The 12,111-nt window shown below is 39.7% G+C and overlaps 1 protein-coding gene across 3 annotated transcripts in view; it reads left to right on the top strand.

Moving 5' to 3' along the window:
* gtdc1 (glycosyltransferase-like domain containing 1) overlaps nt 1–12,111 on the top strand; it is a 373,767-nt gene that overhangs the window by 136,003 nt on the left and 225,653 nt on the right. For all 3 annotated transcript variants that reach the window (XM_059970257.1, XM_059970254.1, XM_059970255.1), the window contains exon 6: nt 9,976–10,149. In XM_059970257.1, the coding sequence (XP_059826240.1) occupies nt 9,976–10,149 (174 nt within the window). The remainder of the gene's footprint in view (nt 1–9,975; nt 10,150–12,111) is intronic.

Genomic DNA, 12,111 nt, shown 5'->3' with positions numbered 1-12,111 from the left:
GGCACCACGGTAGCGTAGCAGTTTGATGCTATTATATCACTGTTCATTCCGGGGTTAGGAGTTAAATTCTGGTGCCATTTGTAAGGAGTCTATGCGTCCTCCCTGTAGAATGCATAGGTTTCCCTCAGTGCTCCGGTTTCATCCCACAGTGCAAAGAGGGTACCAGGTAGGTTACTTGGTCATTGTAAATTGTCCTGTGATTAGACAAGGGTTAATCAGGGGATTGCTGGGGCTGTGTAGTTCGAAGGGCTGGAAGGGCCTGCTCCACACTGTATCACTAAATAAAAATAAAAAATAAAGTATTTAGACTTTATTCACTTTGCCCATAATCACAACCTGTTTAAAAGGCTTCATTTTGAAATAGTTTTCACCATCATATTTATTTGGACCTTTTTGTTTACATGTGTTATATTTATTTAAAGTTCTTGTTAATTATTTTATCTCTTTGTTACATCTGCAATGGTTCATTTTTTTCAAAACCTAACAATTAAATACTTTCAACATTATGACTCTTAATCAATTTACTTGACCTGGATTGATAACTTTAATATTCTCTAAATGTGATTTCCCCCCCCCCCCCTTTTCCAGTCCCAATGGTGCAGGTTCATGTTGAATCCACTATTTTTGGCTGTAAGCTGCTTCCCTGCAATTCAAAATCTTGTAATCTTCTGTGTGCATATTTATGCTTTACCATCCACCTGACATTTGACAGTAATGGCTTCACTGCACAACCCAATCCTCTGATAGATCATTGAGCTGAAATGTAACCCTGTTTTTCCTCCCTCTCTAGCTGCTGCCTGATCTGCAGATTGCTTGCAGGGGTTTTCTGTTTCTGTATCAGATTCCCAGCAGCTGTAGTTTTTATTTTGCTTCCGGCCCAATCCCCCTAAACACCCCTTGGGGAGTTGGGTAGAAAGCTGAAAAGCAGGACCTCCAGAGCAGTAATCTCCAGATTGCTCCCTGTGCCAGTGATGTAAGAATAGGATTATTTAGCTGATGAATCTGTGGCCGAGGAACTGGTGCAGGGGTCAGGGCTTTAAATTTCTGGATCCTTCGGATCTCTTCTGGTGAAGGTATGAACTTCACAAAAAGGACAGGTTACGTCTGAACCCGAGAGGACCAGTATCCATGAGGGCAGGTTTGCTAGAGCTGTTTGGGAGGGTTTAAATAATTTTCGCAGAAGGATGGGAAAGTGTAATCTGGCTGAGGATGCAGCAGTTGGCATACAGGTAGGTGCAGTGTGCAGTAAGATTGTGAGGAAGGACAGTTAGATGATAGGTCAAAATGGCAGTCGGGCTGATTTGAAGTGTAACATAGGGGCAAAATTGGAAAAGGTGATGAAAAGGGAAGGGGGAGGTGATGTGTTGATGCTTGTGCAGTGGAGAGGGTAGAGGGGGCTTTGGGGTTCTAATATTCTTCTGTCTTTCATTCTTTTGGGGTTCAGTTTTTTTGTGGATGTTTGCAAAGACAGATATTTCAGGTGGTATGTAGTGTACATTCGGTGATAATAAACAGAACCATTTGAATACAGGGCTGAAGGAGTCATATTTCAGCACACATGGTATACAGAATAAGGTAGGGCTGGCAGAGATTGGAAAGGGAAAACATGCAAGGATGATGGCAGAGCAACAATGGCTGGAGTTTCTGGGAGCAATTTGGCAGGCATAGGATAGATACATCCCAAAGAAGAAAAGGTATTCGAAAAGGAGGATGAGGTACCTGTGGCTGATAAGGGAAGTCAAATACAGCATAAAAGCAAAAAAGAGGACATAAAATTTAGCAAAGATTAGTGAGAAGGTACTGTACAGGATTAGGAAGCTTTTGAAAACCAACAGAAGGCAACTCCAAAAGCCATAAGGAGAGAATAGATGAAAAATGAAGGTAAGCTAGCCAATAACATAAAGGAGGATACCGAAAACTTTTCAGATCTATGAAGAGTAAAAGGGAGCAGAGAGTGAATATCTGATGCTGGAGAGGTAGTAATGGGTGATAAAGAAATGGTGGATGAACTTAATAAGTATTTTGCATCAATCTTCTCTGTGGAAGACACCAGCAGAATGCCAGAAATTTGAGAGTCATTTGGCAGAAGTTAGTGTCGTTGCTCTGGCTGTGGAGAAGGTGCTTGGGAAGCTGAAATGTCTGAAGGCAGGTAAGTCACCAGGATCAGATGGATTACACCCCAGGGTTCTGAGGTAGATGAAGAGATTCTGGAGACGTTAGTTATGATCTCTCAAGAGTCATTGGTTTCTAGAATGGTTCCAAAGGACTGGAAAATTACAAATTTGCTCCAGTCTTTAAGAAGGAAGGGAGATAGAAGAAAGAAAATTATAAGCCAATTAACCTGACTTGGGTGGTTGAGAAGATGTTGGGAGTTCATTAATAAGGATAAGGTTTTGGGTTTACTTAGAAGCACATGATAAAATAGGCCATGGTTTCCTTAGGGGAAGTCCTGACTGATGAATCTGTTGGAATTCTGTTGGAAATGACAGGCAGGATAGATAAAGGAGAGCCAGTCAGTGTTGTTGCCACACAAGGCTGCTTAACGTGATAAGAGCCTGTGGCATTACAGGAAAGATATTGGCTGACTGGTAAAACCCTCCCATCCATTGAGCACATCTACATGAAATGTTGCCATAGAAAAGCAGCATCCATTATCAAAGATCCTCACTAGCCAGGCCATGCTGTTTTCCCGCTGCTGCCATCAGTAGAAGGTACAGGTGCTTCAGGACTCACACCACCAGGTTCAAGAAGAACTACTACCCCTCAGCCAAACAAAAGGGGATAGCTACACACATTTAAGGCCTTGGTTATTTTGTTATTTCATGCTTATTATTTATTGCTATTTATTTATATTTGCATTTGCACAGTTCGTTTACAGTTACAATTCTATAGATTTGCTAAGTATGCCTGTAGAAAAAGAATCTTAGGGTTGCATGTGGTGATACGTATGTAGTCTGATAATAAATTTTACTTTGAACTTTTGACAGGAGACAAAGAATGGGAATAAAGGGACCTTTTCTGGTTGGCTGCTGGTTACCAGTGGTGTTTAGTGGGGGGTAGTGTTGTGACCATTTCTGTTCATGTTATATGTCAGTGATTTGGATGATGAAATTGATGGCTTTTTGGCCAAATTTGTAGACAAAATAAAAATATGTAGATAGGGAGTCGGCAGAAGGATATAGACAGATTAGAAGAATGGGCAAAGAAGTGGCAGATGGAATATAGTGTTAGGGAAGTGTTGCATCATGCACTTTGAAAGAAGGAATAAAGGAGTAGACTATTTTCCAAATGGGGAGAAAATTTGAAATTCAGAGGTGCAGTGGAACCTGGGAGTCCTAGTGTAAGATTCCCAAAAAGTTAAATTGCAATTTGAGTTTGAGGTGACAAAGGCAAATGCAATGTTACCATTTATTTTGAGAATACTAGAATATGAAAGCAAAGATGTAATGCTGAGGCTTTGTCAGTCATTGGTCAGCCCCACAGAGTATTGTGAGCATCTTTGGGCCCTTTATGTAAGAAAAGATTTGCTGACATTGGAAAGGTTTTAGAGGAGGTTCACGAGAATAATTCCAGGAGTGAAAGAGTTAATGTATGAGGCGTGCTTATTACTCTGAGCCAGTACTCACTGCAGTTTAGAAGAATGACTGAAACTTTTCAAATTTTGAAAGGCCTAGATAGAATGGATGTGGAGAGGATTCTTCCATCAGTGATTGAGTTGAGGACCAGAGGGCACAGCCTCAGAATAGAGGGCCATCCATTTGGAACAGGGCTGAGGAGGAATTCCTCAAGCCAGAGGGTGGTGAATTTGTGGAACTCATTGCCACACATGGCTGTGGAGGCTAGGTCATTAAAGCAGAAATTGATAGGTTCTTGGGTTAATCAGGGTGACAAAGGTTATGGAGAGAAGGCAGGAGAATGGGGTTGAGAGGATTAACAAATCAGCGATGAAGCAGTGGTAGAGTTGACTCAATGGGCTGAATGCCTTATTTTTGCCTCTATGTCTTATGGTCTTGACCAACATTTTATATTGGCAGTTATTCAAGAAAGTGTAATATATCACTGAATAGCAGAAACTCTTGTTCCAGTTTTTTACTCTCTCAAACAATGATAGGTCCTGGCCCAAAACGTGGATTGTTGGTGCTGCCTGACCTGTTGAGCTCCTCCAAGATTTTGTGTGTGTTGCTCTGGATTAGCAGCATCTCTTGTGTTTATGATCTTATTCTTGATTGCATCCAGTGACTCCTTTGTAAGTCTGTTCAAAATGGATTGCCACAGTTTAAGAGCAGCTCTGATATATGTGCTAAGATGCCAGTAGGACAGTGTCAGTAATTTCCAAAACGGGGGCACGTGATTCGATTCAGAACAGAGATCAACTGATGTCAAGGTGTTAGAAGAACCAAGGCAAATGGGGACAGGGACAATAAATGCAGTTGAGGGAGATGAAGCACAATCACGTTGAAAGGCAGAACAGGGCCAAGGGGCTGAATGGGCCTGGACTTGAGGTTCTCAGTTATGGGAAAAGGTTGGATAGGTTGGGACTTCATTCCCTAGAGTGGGGGAGATTTGATAGGGGTATGCAAACCTATGATGGGCATAGATAGGGTAAATGCAAGCAGGCCTTTTCCACTGAGATTGGCTGAGACTACAGCTAGAGGTCATGGGTTAAGGGTGAAAGGTAATATGTTTTAGGGGAGAGAATGTCTTCTCTCAGAGGGTGGTGAGAGCGTGGAATGAGCTGCCAGTGGAAGCAGTGGGTGAAGGTTTGATTTCAACGTTTAGGAGAAATTTGGAAAGATACATGAATGGGAAGGGAGTGGAGGGCTATGGTCCTGGCGTAGATCAATGGGACCAGGCAGACAAGTCGCTCAGCACGGACTAGATGAGCTGAAAAGCCTGTTTCTGTACTGCAGTACTCCTTGACTCTATTTTTTTTTTTTGGCTTCTGTTTTTATTAAGATTAATCTGTTAAACAAGCAATAAAAAAACAAGTGGGATAAGAGTTTTCAAATATCATTTGATTCATCTGTGGTTTACAGAAACACACGTTCATACATAAGGCTTCTTGGAAAAGTACCGTTGTGGTTCCTAGGATTCAATTATGTTGTGTAACAAAGGGATACAGAACTTTGGCTCCCCATAGCAGAAACACTCTCAGGTGGCAATATATTCTGCTGTAATAATCTTCTGACAAGCTGGGATTGTAAAGGAATTAGAGGTAAACAAAACGACAGTTCATATGAACTCGATATTAACATCTTTGTTCTGCCTTTTTGTTTATTTCTCGTGCTGCTTCTTGACACGGTCCAGCTTCTCGAGCAATGTGCAGTGTAGCAGGATGGGGTTTGACAATGGAACCATCCGAATCTCAAACTGAACTGTAGGAGCTAGTAGCGACTAGATTCCAAAATTAAGAAGGGACAGATGAAGCGACGAAAGCAAATGCCACTATTTAAAAACTACAGCATCTCAAAAATTGTTATGGCAGGGGTCCTTGTGCTTCGTTCTCTTTCCACACCAATGGCCTTTATGCAATTTTAATGAGCTCTGCAATTTAGCCAAGGGTTCCATGTTATATTTATAACTTGTTGCTGTTTTCAAAGCAGGCATTTCATATTCCCACACTATGGTTTCTAAATCACTACAATTTGATAACTTCCATGATTAGAGTTGGCCATGAGAATCCAACTTCCTTCCAGTTCTCCACCCCTCCCCCACTGCTTCTCTTGTAATTTCAGCCATATTCAATTCTCTCTTGCCTTTAATCTTCAGACCCAGTGTTATTTGCTTTTCCTTATATCTGAGGGAAATATTTTAGTGTCCTTGCATAATATTTTAGTGTCCTTGCGTCCTTGAGAACGCTCCCATCCACAAACATCATTTCACTTTCATGTAGACCTTCTTAAATTCTTTAACAGACTAATACTGAAATTATCTTGCTCATCTATTGAAAATCTGAGGGCATATTTCCACTTTAAGACCTGGTGTACCAGAGGAAGCTGATGGTCATACTTCTCCCATGAGGACCACCTTGATATTTGCAAGTTGCCTAAGGAATTCCAGCTGTGTGTTGGCCTCCAATCTAGACGCAGGCTCATTTGTGACCGGGTTTTTATGTAGAAGTAATAGGTTTCTGAGAACTCCATTCTTTTCCTTCCCCAGTACCTAAAGTATCCAAATCACTTAACTGCTTTGTCTTTTGTGTCATCTTTTTTATTCAACGTTTTGTTACCTTGTTCATTTTTTTTAGTTTAAAAAGTTTCTGTAACTTTTATACTCAAGTTATTTATTCTCTAATTGTTTCTGTATGTTTAGGTTTAGGATTACATGGGTATGATTTCCAGAGTTAAAAGTTCCTCTATAATAAAGGCATGTTATGCAAAAAAACTTATAGAAGATGAGTGGATATGTGTTCACTTCCTGATTTGAACAACTAACTATACAATTTGGAAACTAATTAGCAGATTCTCTGGTGTATATTTTATGATGGGGAAATATCCTTGCAAGGTTTTAAATCCTGCTTTGTGGAGCTAAATTATATCATTGTACAACATCTCCTCCACGATAAAGTGAAGTCGGCTCTGATAGATCAGTTATGGTGTGGCTGTGTAGGCCATGTCATTGGGTATATTTAAAGTGGAAGTTGATTAGTCAGGGTGTCAAAGTTTATAGGTAGAAGGCAGGAGAACGGGTTGAGAGGGATAATAAATCGGCTTTGATGGAATGGCAGAGCAGACTCAATGGAGTAAGTGGCCTAATTCTGTTCCTGTGATGTATGTCTTATGATCACTCAGATGCTTAACTCTTGTCTCCCCAAACAGATCCTTTACTCCCAGTTAAAGGAGGGTCAGTGAGCTCCAGGTGGGCAAAATAAATGCATCAAGGATAACATTGTCAGCCTGAAGAAATACAGCATTACATTAAAAAAACTAGGAAGACATTGCACTCAGTAGATACACATAGAGGAAATCTGTTCATGAGGGAGCTGTGCTACATGAGAGCGGCCTGCACTGTCCCACAGAGAACAAGCAGCAGCTGCAAAAGGGGAGACTGAAGGAGAATCAAAAGACCGAACCACTCGCCACAGCCACCATTTATTCGTGCCCACACTGCACCGGATTATAAGGATCCCAGATCAACCATTTCAGCTAGTCACCAATAGACAACCCCTTGGGAGAACATGGTACTCGATTGGAGTGATCACACTACTACTGCACATCAAGTCAAGTCATTTCGACCATAAACTGCTGGTACAGTACACAGTAAAAACGAAACAACATTCTTCCAGGACCATGGTGCTACATGAAACACAAAACTACACTAGACAGCACAAGACTACACTAGACTACATAAAACAACATAAAAAACTGCACTAGACTACAGGTAGAATTCCTGATGAATGGTCTCAACCCAAAACGTTGACTACTCGTTTCCATGGATGCTGCCCAAGCTGCTGAGTTCCTCCAGTGTGTTGTACTTGTTACTAACGACAGACCTGCACAGGACTACATGAATTGCACAAAACAGTGGAGGGCAGTACAATAATTATATAAACAAGACAATAGAAGACAAATTACAATATAATAACAAATGATGTAGATGTCAGTCTGGACTCGAGTATTGAGGAGTCTGATGGCTTGGGGAAAGAAACTGTTGCACAGTCTGGTCATGAGAGCCCGAATGCTTCGATGTCTTTTGCCAGATGTCAGGAGTTTGTGTGAGGGGTGTGTGGGATCCTTCACAATACTGTTAACTTTGCTGGTGCAGCGTGTGGTGTAATGGTGGGAAGAGAGACCCCGATGATCTTCTCAGTTGACCTCACTATCCGTTGCAGGGTCTTGCGATCTGAGATGGTGCAATTCCCGAACCAGGCAGTGATGCAGCTGCTCAGGATGCTCTCGATACATCCTCTGTAGAATGTGGTGAGGATGGAGGCTGTGAGATGGACTTTTCTCAGCCTTCACAGAAAGTAGAGATGCTGCTGGGCTTTCTTGTCAATGGAGGTGGTATTGAGAGACCAGGTGAGATTCTCTGCCCGGTGAACACCAAGAAATTTCATTTGTTACAAGGAATTGGGTAGTATTCTGACACTGAAGCTGACAATTCAGTTCTCTCATGTTTCTTAAGTCTCCTCCACCATCAGTGTATCTGCTGATCCCATTCTCACATTTCCCCTAAATGCTTCTGTGATGGTCAACCACTCTGTGTTTGGCATTTCCACATTTGTACAACTTTTTGGGTCATTAGATTTACTGATCTTTTTATGGTTTGTTTCATCATTTGCATCTTACTTACACCTTGTGTAGAAAACTTTACAATTTTCAGGCTGTTTTTGTCTCAGAGTTCTTGTTAAAGTGATTTCATCTGAATCTATGGTTATAAGGTGACAAATTGGAGGTCCCAAGGATCACTTTGGGATACCTCTGTTAAACCATGCAAACACAGGAATTCCGAAAGTACACTTAATTTCACAGAATAATGATAGTAAAGCTCATTGGTTTTTATAACATTGTTAATTCAAAAGCTGATGAAAAGCTTCTTCAACTTTATCAAGTTTTTTAAGACTCTTAAAGACTTTTACTAGTTTACCCTCTTTACGTGGCCATTTTGTTCTTTCATTCAATGGTTTACTTGGCAAACAAAAGTAATTTGATGTCTGTAATAAACATAAGCTGTTGCTACTCTTCATCTGTACAGACAATGTTATATTGCTATTTGGATCCACCTAACAATAGTGTTGTACTTGTTAATGACTCTTAAATAGCATTGAATTTTGCATTGAATACACCGTGGAAAGAAACCCAACGTAATTGAATGGAGAAACAACATTTCAATTGTATTTTGAGCTTCTGGATCAAGACAAGTAACAGTTGACACATATATTTATGTATCATAATAATGCAGAAAGAAAATGAATGAGGGGGTGTTTATAATTGTGCGGAGTTTGTAATGTGGAACAGACCTAATGCATTGAAGCAAAGCTGTCTGTACAGTGCAAAAGTCGTGGGCCCATATTTATAGCTAGGCTGCCTAAGACTTTTGCACAGTACTTTATTTATTGATGTGGAGATGAGAGCGAGTTTGTAAATCTGATGGGAGCAAAGGATGTTGGGAATGATGGGGGTGGAGTGCCGCGGGGCAGAGAAGGAATGCCAAGGACGGGGGTGGGGGGGTGGCGGGTAGCACAGGTGCAGACACACACAACTCTGAGACACCAGGCAAGGTCATTTGATTCCAAATGATTGCTTTATTGATCATTACAGAATGTCTCTCTGGTGTTTCCCACTCTGTCCCCTCAATTTCCCCTTTTCCCAACCATGATTCCCCCCTCTCCCTGCCCCCATCCCACTCTCAGTGATAATAGAGACCCGTATCAGAATCAGGTTTATCATTACTCACATATGTCATGATTTTTCTTTTCTGACAGCAGTACAGTGCAATACATAAAATTACTATAGTGCTGTGCAAAGGTCTTGGGTACCCTAGCTCTATCTATCATACATACATAAAAAATAAAACTTTTGCACAGTACTGTACGTTGTCCCTGTAGGCAGATTCTCCATTAACACTACTGGACTCAGTAAAATAATGCACATGAACTGTGAGCAGAGCTCTTTGTTCTAGTTCAGAGTCCATGTGATCACTGTCAAAGTGCATTGAAAATACCTTCAAACCACAACTGGATTGCTTATTGCAGAAGGTCTGAACAAAGCATCTGGGAAACACTTATAACTTCAAAGCAGCCATGTGTTGTTTAAAGGTTAAAGAACTTTGTATGTAGCTGTGGAAACCACAGTGATTTAAATAAGAGTGACTTGCATGCAGATAAGAAAAATAAGACTTCTCATTATTTGACCTGTGTTTCAAGATAGTATTTTATATAACAAATTAGATCAGGAGTCTAGCTGTTAAAAAAACAAATCTTGCTCTAAAATCTTTACTTTCCAAAAAAAAAATGTTTTAATTTTCAACTTTCAGCTTGGTGGCTGATGTGGTGGTGTTCAATTCTGCATTCAATATGGAATCCTTCCTAACGGGCATTGGCCCTTTCATGAAACTCATTCCCGATCATCGGCCCAAAGATCTTGAGAAGCTCATCAGACCCAAGTGCCAAGTATTATACTTTCCAATCAGGTTTCCTGATGTTACCAGGTCAGTAGCTGCAACAATTTGGTCTTTAAAGGTCTACTATGAGTACTGTAGTATTTTTCTTGGTTTTCTAACTTATTCCTACGAATGCCCAAACTGAGAACTTATTCAATCTAAGTTTATGTTTGTTTGTTTATTTAGAGACTCCTTACAGAGGATGCCAGAATTGAACTCTAAACTCTGTGATGCCCTGAGCTGTAATAGCATTGTACATTACTGTGGCACCCAAATACAGTTTATTGAATGCATTCAGATATTTGCAGATGATTGATGGTGTCTATAGTCCTTTTTGAAAAAGAAGTATTTGTTGAGCAGCCATTTATTTTTAGTTGTTTCTTTTTTTAAGGGTTGTTTTACCACATCATACAATAATACATAACCCTGAATATTTTCTTATGTTTTACTTGATTTATACAGTATGTCATATGAAATCTAAAATAACAGATAAGCTTCTAGGAGCTGATGTTGGCATAAGGGAAAATTTATTTGTGAGTGACAACTAACTGAGCCAAACTCATAAAAATTGAATAAAATTTTGATAATTGGTCCCCCTCCAAGTTTAACTTATTATCAAAATAAAAGCTGAATTCTTTTTAAGAAATGCAAGTCACCAGGAATGCGAGCTTCTTTTTCCCCAATGGCTTCCACAGTTAGCGCTAAAGCTAAGATAATGATTACTTCCACTGGTGTTGCTGTTGGATCTATTGTCAGGGAAGCAAAAAGCTGAGTTGCAAATTGTTTTGTTTAAAATAAATTGTAAAGATTTCTGCTACCTTTTAATCTGTTTTGCCTCACTGAAACATTCATTTTTAGTTTTCCAAAGCACAGTAATGTTATAATCAAATAAGAACTTGGGATCTGCCACAACTATGACATTGATTGATAGCTAATAGAAAACCTGAACTAAATAGTGGATGCACGAAAAAAATGATCCCCCGCCACAAAAATATACACCAACTTCACCAAAATGCGAAGTGAGTATATTATGTTTCACAAATGACATTATGATTGACCACATTAATATTCAATTTTTCCTTCATAGGTACAAAAACATTAAATGCTCATTCTGATGGTCTATCATTTGTCACCATCAATACATTAAAGATTATAATGTAGGCTCACTTTCAGCTTGCTTTCTTATTCCATGCGTGAGTATGGCATGCTATTTAAACTGCATTTGTGATAACAGTATAGAAGAGCTCATTTATCTCACTGTGAACAGTAAAGTATTATTAGCCCAGTTTGTTTTAGTAATTATAAGCTGCTTAAGTCATTACTGTACAGTAATGGAATTCATTTGATTGTACATATCAAAACTGAGATTGTGGTACATTTGCATATTTTCTATTATCTAATGACATTCATCTACACCTGCAGAAACATTCCCTCTGTAAGGTGACATCGGTCAAAATGAGAGTTTTCTTTCTAACATGAGAGCTTTTTTTTTAATCAGTTCATTTAGCTTTCTTGCTGTTGATATCTGTGTAAAAGAGATTTGACATTGAAACAATTGAATTGGAGATGAATATTTGCATGAAGAATTGCTAGCAAGGAAAAAAAGTTATCATGTTCAAAACGTAAGGCGCTTGTGTTTGAAATGAAAATTAAGCCATCATTTTAGACTATGAACCTATATTGTGCATGACCCAGATGGGATGTGATTTGGGCCAGGTTTACAGGTGTACCGGCGTGTTAGCTTAGGTGTCGTGCAACTACTGTCTTCAGGAATCAGATATGACATAAGTTCTTCTGATGATTCCAATATTGGACTTTAAAGACATTGAGTATCTTACTGGCTAACAATTGCCCACATATAATACAGGCCTGGACCTTAGTAGCAAGTTTGAAGATTATTAAAAATTAAAATCAAAGGTGACCAAAATAGAGTTTCTGCTATAATCTGGGTGTATGTTTTTGCTCAGAGATGACAGTGGCATCTGCTGTCTCTGCTCATTGGGTGGGCTG

The sequence above is a fragment of the Hypanus sabinus genome, chromosome 5 (genome assembly GCF_030144855.1).
Source record: "Hypanus sabinus isolate sHypSab1 chromosome 5, sHypSab1.hap1, whole genome shotgun sequence".
Classification (NCBI taxonomy): Eukaryota; Metazoa; Chordata; class Chondrichthyes; order Myliobatiformes; family Dasyatidae; genus Hypanus; species Hypanus sabinus.
The sequence above is the reverse complement of the archived record's forward strand: the minus strand, read 5'-3'. Positions and strand labels throughout refer to the sequence as shown.